Below are 20,861 nucleotides of genomic sequence, written 5' to 3' on the forward strand. Positions count from 1 at the left end.
CCATTCGGCCTATCTAGTCTCCCCAACAACAAATGTACCCAACTGTTACACAACAGCTCATAAATGATTTAGCACTAATTGACGTAGAGGAGTTTCCCACAAAAAAAAAAAAAACACGATCAAGCTGAGGAAGCAGAGTGAGATCCTGGTCTGCAATCCATCGCCACACTGTAAGGTGGTGACATCGCTATTACAGAGATAGAGCAGCGAGAATAATTTTTTAGACATAATTCAACATTATGGAGAACTAATTTGAAAATAAATGACAATGGAGAGCATTTTGATCAACATTTATTTCCTTATGCTTAAAAGAAACAGTTGATAAAACGTTTGAAGCACAAGAAAAAAAAAAAAAAAAGGATTGTTTTTTTGTTTTCCCTGAAATGAGGACAAGGTACATCTTCCACAATGACACTGAAAACAGTGTAAGAACAGACAGTGGCCTTTGACTAAAAGGTAGGTTTCCCCCCCCCCCCCCATTTTTAACAAAGTAACCGATACCAAACTGCCCAACTTTTTCCCCATAAACATTGGTCCGAATGTACAAAAATCGTGCACAAATGTGCTAGTTCTTCAAAATTCTTGCAAGTGCCAGGGAAACGTAAACCAGAGGATGCCCTTGAAATTATTATTCAAAAAGTACAAAATAAAGATTTTTTTTTAACTAGTACGTCAATGTGAAAATTAGTTTTTCTCTAGTTCTGAAAACACAGAAAGTATTGGAGTTACATCCCCTACCCTTAATTTACCGTTATATTGCAAGACCATTTTCAGATAAAAAATAAAGCTGTCAAATTATTGTTGCTCTCTCATAGTTGGCTGCTAGAAAATGCAGCTACGTCGTAAAGTAGAAAGTCTTTTTCCAGATAGAAATATTTTGCATGAGGGAGAAATTCAGAACTCAGTACGGTAAGCCCCTACCTCGGCCTCGGACATATGTTCCAATATGACCCCTATGTCCTTGAGGGAAGGTAGGTCCTTGTAGAGGGGATGTCCAGGCATGCCCATGCATATGAGCAGGTAGACCAGGATGTTCTGGTAGGTTAGTGCTGTAGCTAAAGTTATGAATTTTTGTTGGCAATGCATGACTACTGTCCAGTCCTGTAGGGGCATCGTTATTTCTGAGAAGAATCGTAGGGCTGCGGTTGTATTCAAACCTGTGGTCCTTGTCACCACTGAACAACACTGAACCTGAACCAAGGAAGTGATCCTGGTATGCTGTGGCAGAGTTACAGAAAGGCTCTGAAAACCCAGTGGGTGCTGGCAGCCTATTACTAATTTGAGATGAAGGGGTACTGTAGTTGTCAGCAGGCTTGGTTTCAGGATGCCTTTCCAAAATACTAGTTGGTATATTACCAGCCCTATCACTGTTAAATGAGGATGGGAGAAAGGATGATCCAATTTTTTCAGTGCACTCAGCTGCCTTGGCAAAGGACGTTCCCACAGGGAAACCACTACCACCAGGATCTTCTCCCCGAGTTTGCTGCTGAGCAAGGAGATTAAGCAGTGCAGTTTCCACCTCTGCGTGTTTTTCACCAGCAGACAAGCTGGAGCTATGTGCATGTTGTCGCTCTGTCCTGTAGTCGAGATCTTCTTCCGATGCTGGAGGGGGTTCTGGCGGCTCTGGGGGGCGCTGGTCTGGCGGCAGTATTTGAGGAAGCGTTGGCTTTGGAGAAGGGTTTTGTAGGTGCTGGTTATGATTGCCTTCAGTGTCATTTTCATCTAAAACCAAGATGTGAGATTAACATTAATATTTTACCATAGATCTTTGGTTAAAAAAAACAAACAATAACTTATTATACAAAATATAAATGCGAGAGCTGTACTAAAAACAACTGGACATCTGCACCTCATCTTTCGGAAAAACTATTGATGCAAATAATCCACACCTTGGAATGCCCTTTGCACTTGGGAAGACCAGCCAAGAGATTCCTTAATGGAGGAAATTTGTTTTATTTACCAGATAGGTACAATATATGAACTTACATGAGCCAAAAATATATGGCGTCCAACGCAACAGAAGCTATAGTAGTAGAGCCACTGACTTTTTCTTTTACGCTTATTGCCCAGTAAAAGGTCTGCTCTTGCATGTGAGCTACTTTGCACTAAAAGCATATTCAGAATAATAAGATTCTGACATAAGAAATGGCATATAATGTATGCTCACCATGTGAAAATTACCTAATTGATAGTATTTGTGAAACTTTGTATTGGGGTAGTCCAATACATTGACCTTGAAATAGGGGCTTGGATAGCCAGAAATCATAGCATACCTTTTGGTAAGGGACTTGGAGGACGCTTGGGTGGTAATATCTTATTATTCGACTTCTCCCCTGCCTCCTCTTCAGGAGCGTCATCGTTGGGTTTAGTCTCCTTCTCCTTGACCAACTGAGACAGTATAAGAGCAAGAGCACTCTGCACAGCTGGCTGAGAAAGGTCTGCTTTCAAACCAGGTATCTGAGGATGAGCAGGAGTCTCAGGCTGTGCTGCTGGGACGGCAGGAAGCGGTTCCTCTTTTTGCCCTGGCTGCTTGTCTCCCGTGGCAGATACTCCACTGGTCAAAGTTATGCTGTTCAACTGCTGCTGTGCTTCAGGATTTAACTTGATGTTTAAAGACTGTGCAAAGTGAGCCATGTTGACATTAGCTTGAGATTGTAGTAGATTCAACAAGATGGCCACCTCGTTCTGGTTCAGCTGAGGGCCTGTACCTGGGTTGCCTAACGGAGAGAAACAGAACATGCACATTCTGTAATTTGTGTAAAATGAAATATCACTTCTAGATGCATCATACTTCTAGAACCAAAGAAAGGTTTTTGAAAAAGTAATCAACGAAATATGCTGGTTGTAAACAGTACAGAATGGGTACGACTCAAATGCACTTTTGATGGCAGGACACGCACATTTGAATACATCTATCAAGGATGCCGATATTATAAATAAAAAAAATAGTAACTTTTCCTGACTATGTCATTTCTGTCAATGGGTCAAAAAATGAAATTTATGTACAAGTGTGACGTCATGCATACAGCCCAAATACCGTATTGGCTCGGATATAGGCCGCACCCTAAAAGTTTGGTGCTTTTTTAAAGAAAAAGTTTTTTAATAGACATGCTGCCACTCTGTTCCCCCCCGAGATATGCTGCCACTCTGCCCCCGTCTTACCAGAGCAGACTCCCGGGTGTCTTGCGGGGCCGGCGGGGGACATCTACGCAATACGCGTATACAACTTCAGGTGCCGCTGCGGGGGATCTGTATCCTAACCCTGCTGCCTGCCCGGCGCCCGGAACTACATGTTCCATTTTATTAAGTGGCACTGGGCATCACAGGGCTGACCTCTTAATCATTTGAGTGTGTTTTACTCACCTAATCCAAGCCCGGAGAATCCCTGAGTTTTTAACTGTGAAGAGGTCTGCATTCCTTGGGGGGTGTTATTTCTGCTGTCATCCATACCCAAAGACAGATCTTTCCGAGGTACTTTTGGTGCTGTTGCGTCATCACTCATCCCCATTTGCTTTTGCCTTCTGCGTTTCTTACTCCATAACTCGTGGCAATCCTGCCAAAGAGGAAGACTGCAAGGGAGAAACAGAATACTAGCCATGACTGAACCTGCCGTGGAAAACACAACCACGAAGGAAATGCAGATATCCATCTCCTGCCTGGTTAATCTTTGGTTCCTGAACTAAGTAAAGTGACCTCTGATTTTTTTACCACTGGTAAGAGGAATGCTCACATCATCAAATTATAATCTCTGGATTTATAATAATAATAAAAAAAACTGCAAAGGTTGTAGAATGACTTCTCACAACTGATATTCCACAGACCTCATGAGTCCATGGAAGTGTTTGATCGGTTTGGTGAGCTCTCATGGTCTCATGATCAGTCTCTGTTTCATAATAGCAAAAACATTTTGCGAAATACAACTTTTGAAATTGGCCATAGGAACATACTGGTCAAAATTGCTTTACAAAGTGTTGCAGTCAGTTTTTAATGGGTCGTTCTGACTGTCCTGGTTTTCAGAGTGATCCAATGATCTGTTTTTTTTATTTTAACAATATCACTTTTTCACTTCTGAACAGTTTTTAAGTACGTTGCTTAATAGTTTAATTTCAGGAAAGCCGACAGGCACCCGGGAAAGAAGGCCATTACTTACTCTGGCGGTGGCATCTTAGTTGGGTCCACTTCCCGCAGAAATTCACACTGTAAGGCTTGTTCTGCAGTACAGCGTTTGCTAGGGTCCAGTGCCAACATGTGGTCAAACAGATCTAACCCAGGAGTAGGGACGCTGCACGGTAAAGAATTCCATGAAGTTAAGTACATTATAAAAACACTGAATCACATAGTGCTTATGTGAAATGCTGGATTCAAATGGTGCGCTTCAAATATATATAATTTATAATATGCTACACACTGCTTCAGATGGTTTTCTGGTTTTATTTTTTCAGATTGTTTTAAAAAAAAAACAAAAAAAAAAAAACAAAACACCACAAAATATTCTTTAATGGTCAAAATGCTGAATTTCCAACTTCCAGAAGTTAACATTTGGGGAAACTTTCATCTAAGCCCTTCACTAGCAACAAGCCATCTCCACCAATTTATGATAAGAAACAAAATAAAGAAAAGTCCTTACAAAGCAAACTCTTCTCTGATTTTCCGCCGATATTGCTTCTTTGGCTTCATAGTGTTGAAGTATGGTAGCTTTATTACATCTGGCCATACAGCTGGACAGGGACTGCCACACATACGGCTTTAAAAGAAAGAAAAAATAATAGTGAGTAAATCTTAGTGTACAATTTTGGAAATAAAGTGGACTTCACTTGAAAGCATAAATTCAATCAGAATCAGGGAATTAAGCAACATATGAACGCTTTGGCTTGGAAAATATTTGTTTTAAGTCAGCCAATGCACACACTGATAAACAAGAGAAATATTTTTTGTTATTACTAAATTACCAGCTTGATTGTATTTGATACTGCTGTACGGGTTCCTTAGACTTTAGCAATATGTCATACGGTTAAAAACAGGGAACAGAAATTGTGATAATTCATTTTGATGCTACTGCAGTTAAAAGTGGGGTACAATAGGACTGTACTCTGGGTACATTGCAACGAGAACGGATAGTAAACTTTAGTAAAATGACATTGGGAGATGGTCAGAGAAAATGCTTTTAACTGCAATAAAACCAATAGTTATTAGATAGTTTTGGTAAGATTACTAAAATCACAAACACGTTTGGGGTACTGAAATAACATTATAAAGTAAAGTAGCAACTGCTAAGGCCAACATCAGGACATATTAACCCCTTCTTGAGGACGAATGGTACATCACAAAACTGGTGTTTGTTTCTGCAGTCCGACATACCATGGACAAGAAATCGAAAGCAGTTTTTTTTTTCTTCTTTTACGCTAGCTTATGGGAAATGGATGCACAAAGTATGTCAAAATGACCATAGTGCAATACCCGGGGTAGTCTACTTTCCAAAATGTTTCACATTATTATTTTTTCTTACATAGTATTTTACAATAAAGCCCTGCTTGTCCTGGGGAAAAAAATATAAATTCAACGTGGGTAAATTAAACAAAAAAACACAGGGAAATCACTGTTGAATAGGGTAACAGCTGAAAATGCCGTCGTCCACAAGTGTGAGAACGCCTCCGTCAAAGAGTATTACAGGGTTCACACAGTAATTTCAGAGTTGCTGATCCAGAAATTATTAGGAATTATTCTGACTGAATTGAACTGGCATGTGCGCGGAAGGTCTTGTTGTTTTTCTTTTTTGCTTCAGCTAGTTTACTTTTGAGATTTTGAGATATCTTGAAAAGTTGAACTATTTGCTAACTAGGTTACTAGTCTATGAATTTGTGTTGCCTTGATACACAATTTCACTGCTTAGAAAACTTTAATGGGATAAGGCACTCCTAGTTCATAACATATAACTGATTGCGTTCACATGTTAAAAGTTTCTACAATACTATGTGCCAACGTGTAAAAGTATGTTTTGCCCATCATCCAGATTTTCAATTTTCCAAAGTTTGTTTTTAGATCATCATTGATATAGTAAAGTATATAGACCCTGTTACAACCAAGGCTATCAAACAATCAAGAAATCAACTGAATTTTTGTTCAAAGTTAAGTATTGAAAGCACTACCACTACGCACTGCATTACTGGATATAGGGAAATGCTGCCACCTAGTGCTCATCAAGAAAAATGCCGTTTGGCGCGTTAAAGTATCGTCCTTGTATTTTTCACTCGAGGCACTCGATTAAAAACTTCTACAACTTACCTAGGCACATTACTTTTTTTTATGGGGCTGCTGTCTTGTCAAGGTATTAAATGTGTTCTTTTGTTACTGGCAATTTTCTGTTTACAGAGAGATTTTTTTATCTCATTATGAGCCTTACCTTATAAGTTCAAGTTGAGCAAGCTCCTGATTTGCCTGGAAGATTGGTTTCTTAGTAAACAGCTCACCGAGGATGCACCTTCAAATGAAAATAATTTGTTTAGGGATAGCAGTAGATCATAAAGCTTTAACACTGGGATTGATTTACATAAAAGCAATGTATTTATTTTGCATCAAAATAGAAGAGCTCAGAGTCTAACAGGTAACATAAAACAAAAGCAAAAGCTGGTTGGCCAATTACTTTACAATTATTTGAAAATAAACAATCCTTTTAAAAATCATTCCTGAGGATACACAGATACACCAGTACGTTCTTAGGATATCCTCATCTGCGTAAGAGGATCACACTGTGGCTCATTTATTTAATCCAAACATCTTCACAAATGGAATAACTGTTTAATCTACATTTCACCGTGAGTTATGAGCAAAAACTTCATATGATGCATGCTGAACGACGTACTACAGGCTTTCAAAGTCTGTTCTTTTTATGCACAGCAGACTCAGCATCACCTCACCTGTGCCAACCAGAGCTCTCATCATCGGTTTCAATTCACTTCAACAAATGGATATTCCAAAACATAATACAGAGAGCTAGAATTCATAGTCCTGGGATTAGAGGGTACTTACCCACAACTCCAGACATCTATTGCAGGGGTGTACCTCTCTTCTCCAAGAAGCAGCTCAGGAGGTCGGTACCACAGAGTTATGACCTTGTTGGTGTATGGCCGACTACATACATATATAAAAACAAAAAGTGTAAGAACAATTGCACACATGCCGTCTTTTGCCATAAACATCATATATAGCTAAAACGTAAAATCTTGTTGTAGTATTCTTCAACATATTATTTGTACCAAAACCAGCATGCGGAATAGGTTCTTCAATAGGCACCAAAAGCATAAACATTTACACAGCTACAGATTTAATTGACCTATCGCCTTCTCTTCTGATATTAGCACGGTTGATAGAAACCAGTCTCAATGGGTGAATCCTCAATTTGCCATTTCTTGACACCCTGTACTAACATTATAAACATATTTCTGATTATTTCAACCACTACAGTTGAAAAAACTGATTGGCATAAATATTTACAACTGCACACAAGCTGAATTAATAAAGCACCCGTTAGGCAGCTTCATTTTTTTGCAATGCACCAACCCAAGGTCATTGGTTCTCTTCCCCCCACATCAGCACAGCTGGTATTGTCTATTCTTAAAGATCTACAGTGTTCGTACATTACATGCAATACTTGGGTTTTTCATTGAATGTGACTAAGCAGACCGCAAACAAGGAAACAAGTGTCTTTAGGGAGAGACTTAAAAGCACCTGGATTAGGAGACACCATGTGATAACTGCAATATACTCAACACTCATATGAAAGGCCTTTACATGATGGTGTAATTAAAAGGACGCCATTGTCCCAAGTGTTATTTTGTGCTTATAAATGTTTCTGCTTTCCAGTTTATGTTAATACAATTGTATTGGTCAGCAATCAAAAAGGACAGATTTGGCTACTCCTCTTCCTCACCCATGCAGTATCAAAGTGGAAAACCTTACCTTTCCTCTGAGCTGTAAAGTCTTGCAAGTCCAAAATCCGCAAGCTTGATCTGCCCCCTTGTGGGAAAATAAAGAACCAGTCAGGGAAGGTACAAAACACACCCGGATACTGATTTTTATGCAAAGACCCAATCACCCTTAAAACGTGGTGGAAACAACAAAATGCTGAATACATAAATTAGTCCATTTTACTAAAGGCATTGTTTTCGTTACGATACGTGGAGAGAACAAACGCCAAACATTAAGGAACTGAACACCATGAAACTATATTTACAGCAACAGTATACATTAATAATGTACAAAGTCTATATCACAATAAATACTTGTATAAAATAGGTACATTTCCCTTAACTGATGTAAAGCGATACTGCTACATGATGCCAATTATGCTGGAAAATCAGAGACTTACCTATTATTAAGTAGAATGTTGGAGCACTTTATATCCCTGTGCAAAAAGTTCTTCTTGTGACAGTAGTCCAAACCTTCCATAAGTTGCCTCATGAAGGACTTTATGTGATATTCATTGAAGTGCACTAGCCCTGATTCCAGGAGTCCCATCAAGTCATGGTCCATGTATTCAAACACAAGGTAAAATGCCCCTGAAAACAAGAGTTTCACTGTGAACCTCAAATTCAACCAACACAAACATATATATTATATACACAGTATCTCACAAAAGGGAGTACACCCCTAAGTGGCAATTTCCAAATTGGGCCCAGTTAGACATTTTCCCTCCTCCGTGTCATGTGACTCGTTAGTGTTACAAGGTTTCAGGTGTGAATGGGGAGCAGGTGTGTTAAATTTGGTGTTATCGCTCTCACACTCTCTCATACTGCTCACTGGAAGTTCAACATGGCAGCTCATGGCAAAGAACTCTCTGAGGATCTGAAAAAAGAATTGTTGCTCTACATAAAGATGGCCTAGGCTGTAAGACGATTGCCAAGACCCTGAAATTGAGCTGCAGCACGGCAGGCAAGACCATACAGCGGTTTCACAGGACAGGTTCCACTCAGAAGAGGCCTCGCCATGGTCAACCAAAGAAGTTGAGCGCACGTGCTTAGCATCATATCCAGAGGTTGTCTTTGGGAAATAGACGTATGAGTGCTGCCAGCATTGCTGCAGAGGTTGAAGGGGTGGGGGGGGGCAGCCTGTCAGTGCTCAGACCATACGCCGCACACTGCATAAAATTGGTCTGCATGACTGTCGTCCCAGAAGGAAGCCTCTTCTAAAGATGATGCACAAGAAAGCCTGCAAACAGTTTGTGGAAGACAAGCAGACTAAGGACATAGATTACTGGAACCATGTCCTGTGGTCCCATGAGACCAAGATAAACTTATTTGGTTCAGATGGTGTCAAGCGTGTGTGGCGGCAACCAGGTGAGGAGTACAAAGACAAGTGTGTCTTGCCCACAGTCAAGCATGGTGGTGGGAGTGTCATGGTCTGGGCCTTCATGAGTGCTGCTGGCACTGGGGAGCTACAGTTCATTGAGGGAACCATGAATGCCAACATGTACTGTGACATACTGAAGCAGAGCACGATCCCCTCCCTTCAGAGACTGGGCCGCAGGGCAGTATTCCAACATGATAACGACCCCAAACACACCTCCAAGACGACCGCTGCCTTGCTAAAGAAGCTGAGGGTAAAGGTGATGGACTGGCCAAGCATCTCTCCAGACCTAAACCCTATTGAGCATCTGTGGGGCATCCTCAAACGGAAGGTGCAGGGCCCAAATAGGACATTTCAACTTAGGAGTGTACCCACTTTTGTTGCCAAGGTTTAGACATTAATGGCTGTGTGTTGAATTATTTTGAGATGTACTCACAAACATGAAGCTAACTAAAATAGTACCAAGATGTAAAGAGCTATGTGGCTACTATAATTAGAGTATTATGAATTGAGGCTACATGGGGTTTCTGCTTGCTTTTGTTTGAGAAGTAATGCTACACGAGATACCCGCCTCCCAAAAAAGACTGATACCAAACCTTTATCTTTCTTGAAGTCCAAAGCATCTTCTTTATCAGTGACAATCTCTTTCATATTAATTATGCTCTGATGATTAAGTTGTCGAAGGATCTTTATTTCTCGAATGGCTGTGATCGGAAAGCCCTCTTTTTCATTGTCCAATCGTACTTTCTTTAAAGCCACCATTTCTCCTGGAAAAAGAAATCAATAAGAGAGTTATCAATGGTTATGAGCTGCTTCAGCACAAAATGTTTTAGGTAGGTACATCAATATATAAAAAAATATTCCCTAAATGTAAGTTTTTATTTACCCGTATGCCGCTATGCCACTGATATAACTCCTGCGTGGGACACATGCAAGTCAAAGCACACATGATGCCCTACGCATCACAAAAACAATGCTTGCAAACCCCACTCGGAAGGCAAGTAAATGCAAAACAATTCCAATAGCACAATGTAAACATAAAATAGCATACACGATACACATTAATGGTAACGTACGCACATATTCTTTCACTATTTAACGCCAAGCACTATTGAGACAGTATTAGAGCTGTGTTAATGAATACGTTTCCATTAATTTTGGGGGAGGGGTCGCTATTCAGTAGATTTGCATGTGAGATAACACATCTGCAGATGTTGCATATGAAGTAGAATTTCCATATTACAAAACAGTAACATTGCTGCTTTTGTGTTTTAAATATATTGCCATGGTAACAACAATAAAAATCGATTCTAAAGGAAACTTTGAAAAGTGGTCTTGTTCCCAGAGAAAATGATGCAACGGTTCAGCAAATCAGATGATTCCATTTGTTTGCTATGATGAGGACACCATATATTTTGATAATCACTACGTGTCATATTAAAAGTATATTTAACGTAATGAAAAATAAAGCAGTTGCCTAACCCTTTTAATTACAGCTCTTTAAATGCCAAACTGGAAACAAACTGCTATCCTGTTCTAGCCTTAATACAAAGTCTTTAAATACTGTCGTATATTTACTATGAGCTTCAAGATAGGAATTCATTACGCTGGAGCACCAAGCCCTTGAAAACGTGCAAGGCCAGCTCCTAAATCCATTGTTTAGAGTAATTATATAACAAAACAAAGCGTTGAGCGATGTCGGCTGTATTAGGCTTAGACCTTCGATCCAGGTCTCTTCTCACCTGTATCTTTATCCCTGGCTTTGTAGACCTGTCCATATGTGCCTTCGCCAATGATTCCAATGATGTCAAACTTGTCCACACAACGCTTTCCCCAGTCGATTTCATTCTCGTGTGTTTCACCGCAGCGTGGACCACATATCCTTTGATTTAGGGAGTAACAAAACACAAAGAAAATAAAATTAACATTTAACTGCTGGGCTACTATTGTACATTCTGTAAATTATGTGACCTAATGAATACAAAATCGAGTGAAGATCCGTCTGCAACAGAAATATCCTTTTGGTATCACACAACCAGCTTGACATAGTTAACACAAATGTGATCTATGAACAAATGCAAATTAAATTTATACTTACACCAGCGAATAGAATAATAATAATTTTGGCATTTATTTTCTTTATTGTGCAGGTTCTAACAATTTCACAGCTATTCACACCAATATATGGATACTATACATGGTGATTCAACATGAATTAAGCAATTTGCTTGGCTATAGAACTCAAATGAGAGATGAATAGAGCAATTATGGGCAGACTTCCAACCTTGTATTTCCTAAAAAAAAAAAGATATACAAAAAAAAAAAAAAACCTCTATAAAAATTGTGCTTACTTAGGCCTTCTCTTGCTTTTTGATGATGCCTTCTTCCCATCAGGACTATCCAACAAGTCATCGCTTCCAGTGTGGACAGGAGGCAGGGGCAAATCAGACAACAAATGCCGAAGCTTCCTTTCCATTTCTTTCTTGACCGATTTTCCTGGGATACAGCCACGCAAACTGTGGGAAATATGGTAGAACGTACAATTCAAGAAACAAAATTCTGCTATGTATCCGTGTGTATAAAGACAACCCAAAAAACAATGTGCAGATTAATAAATAATGCTTACCTGTCAGCATTACTGGTAAGAGATGGGGGAAGCGGTAGTGATGACATTGCTGAAGATGGTGCCCCTGAAGTCTTAACCTTCTCACTGGTAGTAGTAGTAGTAGTACTTTTTTTAAGTACTTTATCCTTCTCAGCAGATGTTTCATCCCCTGCAGCATCCACTTTATTTACTTTCACTGATGGCTTGGAGGTTTTATCTTCAGAAAGGTTGTTTTCCCCTTTCGACTCTTGGGTCACTGGCTTAACTTTAGGTTTCTCGCTCTTTAGGGAGGGTGCAATGTCCGTTTTTGCTTTCTTTTGTTCCTTGGCATGGTTTGCCTGTGGTGCACTGCTGCTGCCAGCCTCCACGTGAGTCTTGGTGGGAGTGGAAGTGCTAGAAGCTTTGGCTAGGGCTCTAGCAGCCACCGCTTCCCTGGCCTTCTTGTTTTTGTTTAGCTCTGCTGCTAAACTGCTCTTCAGTGTCAAGGTGCTAGGAGAGATACTTGAGTGTCGGCTTCTTGAGTTGGAAATTTTATGTCTGCTTCGAGACCGAGAACGCCGTGGCTTGTAAGGACTCCTGCTACGTGACCTCACATTCCGCCTACGCGAAGGGGAAAAGAACCACATGAAGACACTGAGTTACAGATTACATGATTGCATCTTCTGTAAGTAAGTAGATCTCCACTGGTTACAGGGTGATATAAAGCTACCTGGAACATCTATTAAATGCGAAACGCCATCAGACGGACTCTAAGAATGGACATCAAAAAAACATCCTCATCTTATGTTTGTTCCGTGAATTAGCTACCCTTGAACAAGCAGCCAAGAAATAAAATAGGATTCTTTTTTGTGTATTCCTGACATACCATTCCAAAAATGTTACCTCAGAGAAGGCTTGAAGACCTCAATCTTTCGAAATATTGCTTCTTGAGATAACCAGTTAATCTCAAAGGGCAAGCACCATTAAAAAGTTGAAGGGAAAAAGCATTAGCTTATATCCCTCCTATTCTTGCTGTCCCTAGCATAGTTATTCTTGCTTGGTTTTTATGACCCATTTGCAGTCCCTACATTTATCTTACATCAGCTCCCAGGATCATTTGGCCACCAATGGCATGGCCATCATACCACAGGTTCCAGTACTAAACGTAATCAACAAAGGCTACTCATGTGCAGATACAAGGAAGCCATAATCGAAAGGGTTTAATCACAGAACCTGCAGTAAAAGTAGCCTTAATACTTCCTCAGATATCATTCAGACAAGGACTAGGAAGGCAAGCTTAGTTGGCATCAAAGATATACCTTTATAGATTCATTTCCGGTGCCAATGGGAACCCCCCCCCCTTTTTTTTTTTCTTCTAAGTGATGCAAATCATTTATATCAGAACATTGCTCATACTAACGCAGACCACCGATAAAATCACAAAGCCAAACATGGCACGACACCTGCCAAATGACCACAAACAGATGAGGCCAGATATGGTCCCAGCTGAAATACAAAACAATATAACTTACAGTTTGGTGTAAAGGTTTGATTTCTAATAGAATTGCCACTTCTGACATGGTTTCCTGTGAACTTCGCTTGCTGCTGCTGGCAGAATGTGGCAAGCAAAATACACTTTGTGGCACAGCCTTAAGGAAAGAAACCACACCAGGGATCTCATGGGCACTATTGGAGCGACGGCATATGCTGGGGAGCAAAATGTGTGCGTCCAGAAGTAGAAGGGCCAAGGTAGCAATCAGAGATGTTCAATGATCGATTTAGAAGAACCAATGTCACACAACGCACTGCCGATAAGAATGGCAAATAACTAAGCAGCGAGTCACAAAATTCATGCTCATTTTATTTTAACTTGTGGAATGTTATGTCTATTATTCCACGAGACCGATTCACTAAAGTGTCAAAAATAACTTTGGCTTATGCTTACATACCTTGCAACACCAAGCATATGTTAGCTTGGGTGGTTGCTGCTTAAACGGACATCTCATTTCTCGCACTGGGCATTAAACAGATTTCAGACATTTTCTACCGTTAAGAAATAACATTGTGAAGGCCATAATTAAAAAAAAAAAAACTAAAAAAGTAACCATGAAAAAAAAATGACTTCTATTGCATTTCTACTATCTGCAACAACCTACATAATAAAAACCTACAGAATTGGTGAATATTTGCATTTAGCTCTGGAACGGAGATAACCACAATGGAAAACACTCAAATTTGATGATTATATTAATGTAATATTTCATTATAAGTTTAGATTGAACCAAAACATCTTGAAAATGGAATTCCACGTCAAATGTTTACAAAGGGTATGAGCTCAATTTTACGGCTAAATAAGACTGATCATGATTTCTGTAGCTTAATTGGGTGCATGATCATGTCCAGCACATACACTCCTACATATGAATACCCAAACTATTTTGCTCTAGAGGGCCATGCCTTATGGATCTACTTGCAGTGGTTAGATCTAGCTTGTATTACAGGAAAAGCTCTGGGTTCACCAATCTACATTTGCTGCTAATTCAAGGGATGGTTTACAGTCTCTACCATCTCTTGTAAAGGAGAATGCGTACTATGTATTTAAACATACATTCTGCCCACCTCCTTCATAGTTGAAGGAGCTGGAGTTGAGTCGAGGTAAGTGCATGGAGATGCTTTCAGTCGAATACATTAGCTGGGGTGGGGGATTCTGCAGACATACAACCATGCAATGCATATGATGAATGGAGGGTCCCTCTAATGGAAACAGCTAACCCACCTCCAAATAATTATGAAGTGTTATTTTAATTTTATTAAAATAATTGACTAAAAATATTGTTTACATGTCAACTAAACGCAAGAGGAATTTATTCACTAAAAGGACAGCTGGCAGGAGAGATGTACTTCCAACATGCATAATGAAGCTCCAACTGGAGCGAGCTTCTCCTGCACGATGATCTAGTATGCCCTGTAAAATGCATATGTAAATCAGCACACATTTCTTCCAAGTCTCCTTACCCATTTAGTTACACATTATACAGGGCCAGCTTGTGAGCTCGAGGATATGAAACCAAGTTCCCCTGCCAACACCCCTTTTAGTGAATGGACCACAAATAAACGTTTAAGCGGCTTTTTAAAGGTTACTAAACAACCTACGAGTGAGTGCTTGTGCGCCATGTGACCTGGCAAAAAAAAGAAAAGGTTTTGGCTGATAGGATGTATTAAAACTGCTTTAAGATCCCACCAGTTATACTATGGTGGGATCTTAAAGCAATGAAAACCAAGGCTGCAATACCTTAAATACTGTAGGTGTTGAGTAAACTGAAAATAATAGAACTCAAAAAGGTACGTTCAAGCACAAACTGAATTATACATTCTCCATAACAGGTCACCTACAGCTAGAATGATGAGCAATCCAGTACCCCCTTACACATATAGTGATAGGGAGTATCTCTACTGCCCGGACATTCTTCATTACAGTGCAAATAATAATATTTCATTCTGCAGCAGAGAGGGGAGAAATCAGTAAACTTTAACAGCCCCTCAAAAAAAATTCCATAACAATCATGGAATCTGTTTAACGAGGTGCACTCAAAATGAACCCTATAGTTTAACAAGAGAGGGTCCCAAGTCCCAACATACACTGCACATGCTTTATTTGCACCTACAGCATAGGCTGGGTATGCGCAGCGAAGACCCTAAAAGCTTGGAGGCCAGAAAAACTATATCATTCTTCGCCAAACCACTGGCAGGACAAGGGGGTAAAGACTGGACAGGGCTGCACTCGCAAACCCAGCACTGTACGCTTTCCTGCGCACGTTACACGTCCCCGCTGGGCACCCCGCGGCAGGCACATCCCTGCAGGAAAGCACAGGATTCACAATGGCAGAATATAGGCAGAGATGTGGCAGGTGAGAGGCGAGTGCATACTGTAGTGTCAGTGTGTGCATGTATACTATTGTGCCAGAGTCAGAGTGTGTGTGTGTATATATATATATGTGTATAGTGCCAGTCAGTGTGTGTGTGTGCGCAATATATATATATCATACACACACTGACTCTGGCCCTATACGCATAAATATACACACACACTCTGACACTATACACATACATACATACATACATACTGTGTGTGTGTATAGTGCCAGAGTGTGTGTGTGTATATAGTGCCAGAGTGTGTGTGTGTGTGTGTGTATATAGTGCCAGAGTGTGTGTGTGTATATAGTGCCAGAGTGTGTGTGTGTGTGTGTGTATATAGTGCCAGAGTGTGTGTGTGTGTGTGTGTATATAGTGCCAGAGTGTGTGTGTGTGTATATAGTGCCAGAGTGTGTGTGTGTGTGTATATATAGTGCCAGAGTGTGTGTGTGTGTGTGTGTGTGTATATAGTGCCAGAGTGTGTGTGTGTGTGTGTGTATATAGTGCCAGAGTGTGTGTGTGTGTATATAGTGCCAGAGTGTGTGTGTGTGTATATAGTGCCAGAGCGTGTGTGTGTATATAGTGCCAGAGTGTGTGTGTATATAGTGCCAGAGTGTGTGTGTGTGTGTGTATATATAGTGCCAGAGTGTGTGTGTGTGTATATAGTGCCAGAGTCAGTTTGTATGTGTGCATAGTGTTGGAATGTGTATTTTAATGTATGTATAGTGTTTGCCATTGTGTGCATGTATATAAGAGTGTGGTGTTGTGTATGTTACAGTGTGGCAGTGTAGCTCAGCATATAGTGTGCGTATTAGTGTATGGTGTTAGCATGCGTGTACACGTGTAGAATGTTAGCGTGTGTTACAGTAAGGCGTTTGTGAGCACAAAATGTCAGCGTGTGGAGGTGTAAAAATTATAGTCAAACATACAAGCTCGAGTCTTTATGGTATAAAATACCTCGTCATGAAGGGGTTAACTGCAGTACTATACAAAGTGGTAAAGCACTGAAGAAAGGCGTGTTTTATGTCGTGTTGCCCTAACAAAAATCCTTCAACTGCAGACCACGGTCTAGTAAATGAAAATAAAATCCATTATTGGGGAAAGAAAAAAAAAAAAAAAAAGTGTACCCGTTAGAAGAATTATACGACATGGCAGGGTCCATTTAAATAAAAACCAGTCTGGATTTTTTGGAATAATAATCACGTAACTTATTCAAACTCCTAGGGTCGACAAACTCCAAGAAATAAGGGACTCGTGTTCCTAAAAATTATACTTTTATTTATTATTTTATAAACTAGTTATCTGCTTCCTGCCTCTGCGCAAGGCCAGTAAGTTCTAGATTTGGTTATTTCTTTTCTGGGGGAAAAGGAAGTAAATGTCCACAAGTATGTATATATATATATATATATATATATATATATATATATATATATATATATATATATATATATATATAGCTAAAAACTAAAATAAAAAAGTTAATTTTCAATAAAGTGAAACTGGTGGCACCAGGTGCTTCCATGTAAAGAATCCTTTGGCAGTAATACCTATTATGGCTGATCTTCTGGTGATATCACAGTTATGACCTAGAAGACTTCTGGAATGTTTTTATTTGTTAATATTTATTTTAAAACCTCACTATTAATAAAGCTACGACTACTAGCCCTGACATTTCAGACGATAATAATGAATAATTATAATAAAACCACTGACTGTTTAATAATTACATGGGTATTTTAAGAGCAATAATAGGACCTATGACAAAGAAATGATGCCATCCAGCTACAGGGACAAACCAATGACATCATAAACAGGGTAATCGTGTATTTTAGCTTCCCGAGTAATGTTTGTATATGGAAAGCTGTATACGTAGTACCTGTATTATCATGAGGACCAAAACTACTCCTTCTGCTAATAATGGGCATTATAAATAATAATAAAATAATAATAATTGGGATCCGAGCATAAAATGCCACATGCCAGTAAGACTCACATAGACTCAGGTGCCAGACGCAAAGTGCTGGGAGCCCCGGCTACTTGGCTTGTAAGGTTTGCGCAGCCCAGATTCTGATGCTAATCCAAGTATTATTACTACATTTAATAATAATAATAATAATAATAGTGTGATTAAAACACCCACCTGCCAGCAGGACTGTATGGGCTCCGGGATCTCCGCCGGGACATAGGGGAGGCGGCCTCGGTCCTGTCGTAGGTACCATAGCTGGGAGATCGCCGACCCTGGCGGTGTCCGCTGTAGCCGGGGCTAGGGGAGCGGACAGGGCTGATGGATTTCCTGCGGTGGTTGCCCGGTGAGGAGGCCCGGTAGGACCTTTCCTCTCTGTAGGCCTTAGGCGGCTGCTTACTGTAGGCCACTGGCTCTTCTCTCTTGGGCCTGTATGAACCCGCGGGCCTAGGTTCCGTTCTCTTTCCAGCCTCGGCCTGAGGCCTCCAGGGCGGTGACAGCATTAAGGGTGTCGGAACGACCAGCTCTCCAACCCCTCCGCTTTTGCGCTCCTCAGTGCGGCTCTCTCTTCGGCTCTCATCCCTACGGCGGTGACCCGATTCCCCCCTGCGAGAGTCTCGCTTCCTCCTACTACTCCGCTCTGAGTCCCCGGACTGCCGTAGCAAGGCAAGCGGCGTCTGGTGCAGCATAGTCGGCGAGGGGCATCTATCAGAGGCCGGGGATGGAACAAGGCCCAGTCTTAAGGCCGGAGCCAGCGTATCCGGTCTGTGCTCGCCCTCGGACAGTACCCCTTCGGACAGAGAGCTCACATCGTCATACTCCACTGTCGTGGCGACGGTCCCATCCTTCTTCAACACGCTCCTTTTGCTCCGGTCCCGCCGCCGCTTTTTCCTGTCCCTTCGATCCCTGTCTCGCTTCATACCCCCGGAAGCAACCTGGGGTTCCCCCCCGCCGGCATCTAACCCCAGGCCTACTACTGATGCACCAAGGATATCCTCCTCCCTGGCCCTCCGCTTCCTCTTCTGGCGACGGTCTCTCCTCCTCCCTGATGATCCCCGAGGCCTCCGGTGCTGCCCTGACACCGAAGAGGCCCCCGAGGAAGTGGTAGAAAGGGCAGGGGCAAGATCCGAACTGCCCGGCATCGAGGGGGGCAATTAAGAGAAGGCACAGCTATTTCCCCTTTAGACCTTAAAACCCCTTCTCATTCGCTATTGAGTGTAGTCCTGACTTTAACCCCACTATCCTAATACCCCCTTCCTCCCCAACACTTCTACCTAGCTCTGTGCTTTCCTCGATCGTCAGTCCTATTCTATTGCCTGCCTCCTCGCCCTCAACCGGGATCCCTCTTTATTTAGGAACTTTAAAAAGAAATAAACGTATTTTTATATATATATATATATATCTTTACTTTTATATATGCACGTGGATAAAGTTGGATCTGTTCTCTATATCAAATAGTTAGATACTATTAATATTTTAAATCAATAGCTGGATCATGTAGCAAATTGCTATTCTATCCTTAATCTCATCCTAGAAGTTAATTTATTGAAAAAATATCATACAACAACCCTATCATCAAATCTCAAACACACAGAGATCAAAAAAATCTATTTACACACAAAGTTGTGTAGCAAATTCTTTAAAAAAAAAAATATTTAGAATTTTCAGAGGTTCAAGTACCGATTTCTCAATTACCCAGAAGTTAGCCCATTACAAAACAAAACAAAAATAAAGAAAATAACAATAAAAAACAAATCCTGGAAAATATTGCCAATCAAAATATCCACAGGGGTAGGAGTTTGTTTCAAGTTGCTATGTAATCAGAAGAAGTGGAGGAAGTTCCTTCATGGTGCTGAACTTGTGCCCCGTTTGTCCCCAGAGATTTAGTTGATGTAGGTGACACCCAACCGTTGGGTCTGTCATACAGGCCTCAAATAGACTAAACAAGGAAGTGCTACCGGCTCCATGGTCTCCACTCTGCCCAGGCAGCAATACTGATCAGCAGCCCACTAACCCACACCTCCCACTCCAGCACATGGCAGGGAGGGGACTGCTGCTCACACAGAGCTATCACAATCCATGATGGCAAGACGTGGAAAAACAACTCAGAGTGTTGGGAACCTTTGATCCTTCTGTACTCTGCCTGTGTTCTGGTGGCCTGTCTTCTTCTTCTTCTTCTTCTTCTTCTTCTTGTTGTGATTGAGGGCGGTAATGAGATTGTTCCTGAGAAACTGTAGATGGCACAGCACAGGGTGTTTGCTTTCTCTCCCTGCCTCGTAACCGGCTTTCTGAAAGGGAAGAGACTATTTTAGGGTTAAATATTGCTCCTCCTTCTGCCCTGTCTCCTCCTTTCCTTCTGTTCTCTTATTTTGTATGTCTGCTTTCAGTTTCACTGATTTCTCTAAACTTTCCTTAAGAGGTTACTAATTTCGCTCTTAAACGCTTGACAGACCATGTGGAGCTGTTGGTAGAGCTGAATCTAATTTTGTGTAACAATAGTATTGAATGTAGTTGTAACAATGTCTTTCATAGATCATTGGGAAGTAATTCTGATGTAGTTTAGACTACCTGCAGCCGGATGGAAAGTGGTTACAGTAGATTTTATGGAATTACTTTTCATTATGTTTGGTTGGATCGCAAATGTATGTTTGAATGATTATATGTCACCTCTTGTGGTCTTGATCTAACAACTGTTATGACATGACTCCATATTTTCTCATTAACAAGCCGGGTTTGAATTTTCTGCATACTGGCTGTTGTTAAATGTCAACTCCAACAAAATTGGGAGGTGAGTTTCAGCAACAGCTGGAGAGCTACAGGTTGCCTGTCCACTGACCAAGTGGTGTAAAGAAGGGAAAGAAAAGTACACATTTTACTTGTAAATACACACACACACACACAGATTATATATATATATTATTCTCTTGGAAACACCAAGACACCCCATCTTTTTTGTCTGATAAAAGGTGAAATAAAGCACTCCAAAAGTGGTTGAGCCATAGTGGAGAGCAGATCCCCGTTCTTTCCTGAGGCCGCACTCCCTACATGGGGATACACAGC

At 40.8% G+C, this 20,861-nt stretch overlaps 1 protein-coding gene across 1 annotated transcript; it reads right to left on the reverse strand.

Annotated features, from left to right (window-relative positions):
- Positions 1–901: 901 nt before the first annotated feature.
- On the reverse strand, positions 902–18,943 carry LOC149300680 (cyclin-dependent kinase 13-like). Its single transcript, XM_089484749.1, has 14 exons — positions 17,979–18,943; positions 11,969–12,547; positions 11,694–11,858; positions 11,085–11,224; positions 9,939–10,109; positions 8,366–8,555; positions 7,957–8,013; positions 7,027–7,128; positions 6,401–6,478; positions 4,628–4,744; positions 4,151–4,282; positions 3,364–3,569; positions 2,274–2,717; positions 902–1,722 (listed from the first exon to the last, which is right to left on the reverse strand). The coding sequence occupies exons 1-14, from the start codon at positions 18,941–18,943 to the stop codon at positions 902–904; spliced, it is 4,167 nt and encodes a 1,388-aa protein (XP_089340875.1).
- Between the last annotated feature and the right edge of the window lie 1,918 nt (positions 18,944–20,861).

This window comes from Sceloporus occidentalis, unplaced genomic scaffold (assembly GCF_023333645.1).
Source record: "Sceloporus occidentalis isolate IW3139 unplaced genomic scaffold, rSceOcc1.0.p SCAF_23, whole genome shotgun sequence".
Classification (NCBI taxonomy): Eukaryota; Metazoa; Chordata; class Lepidosauria; order Squamata; family Phrynosomatidae; genus Sceloporus; species Sceloporus occidentalis.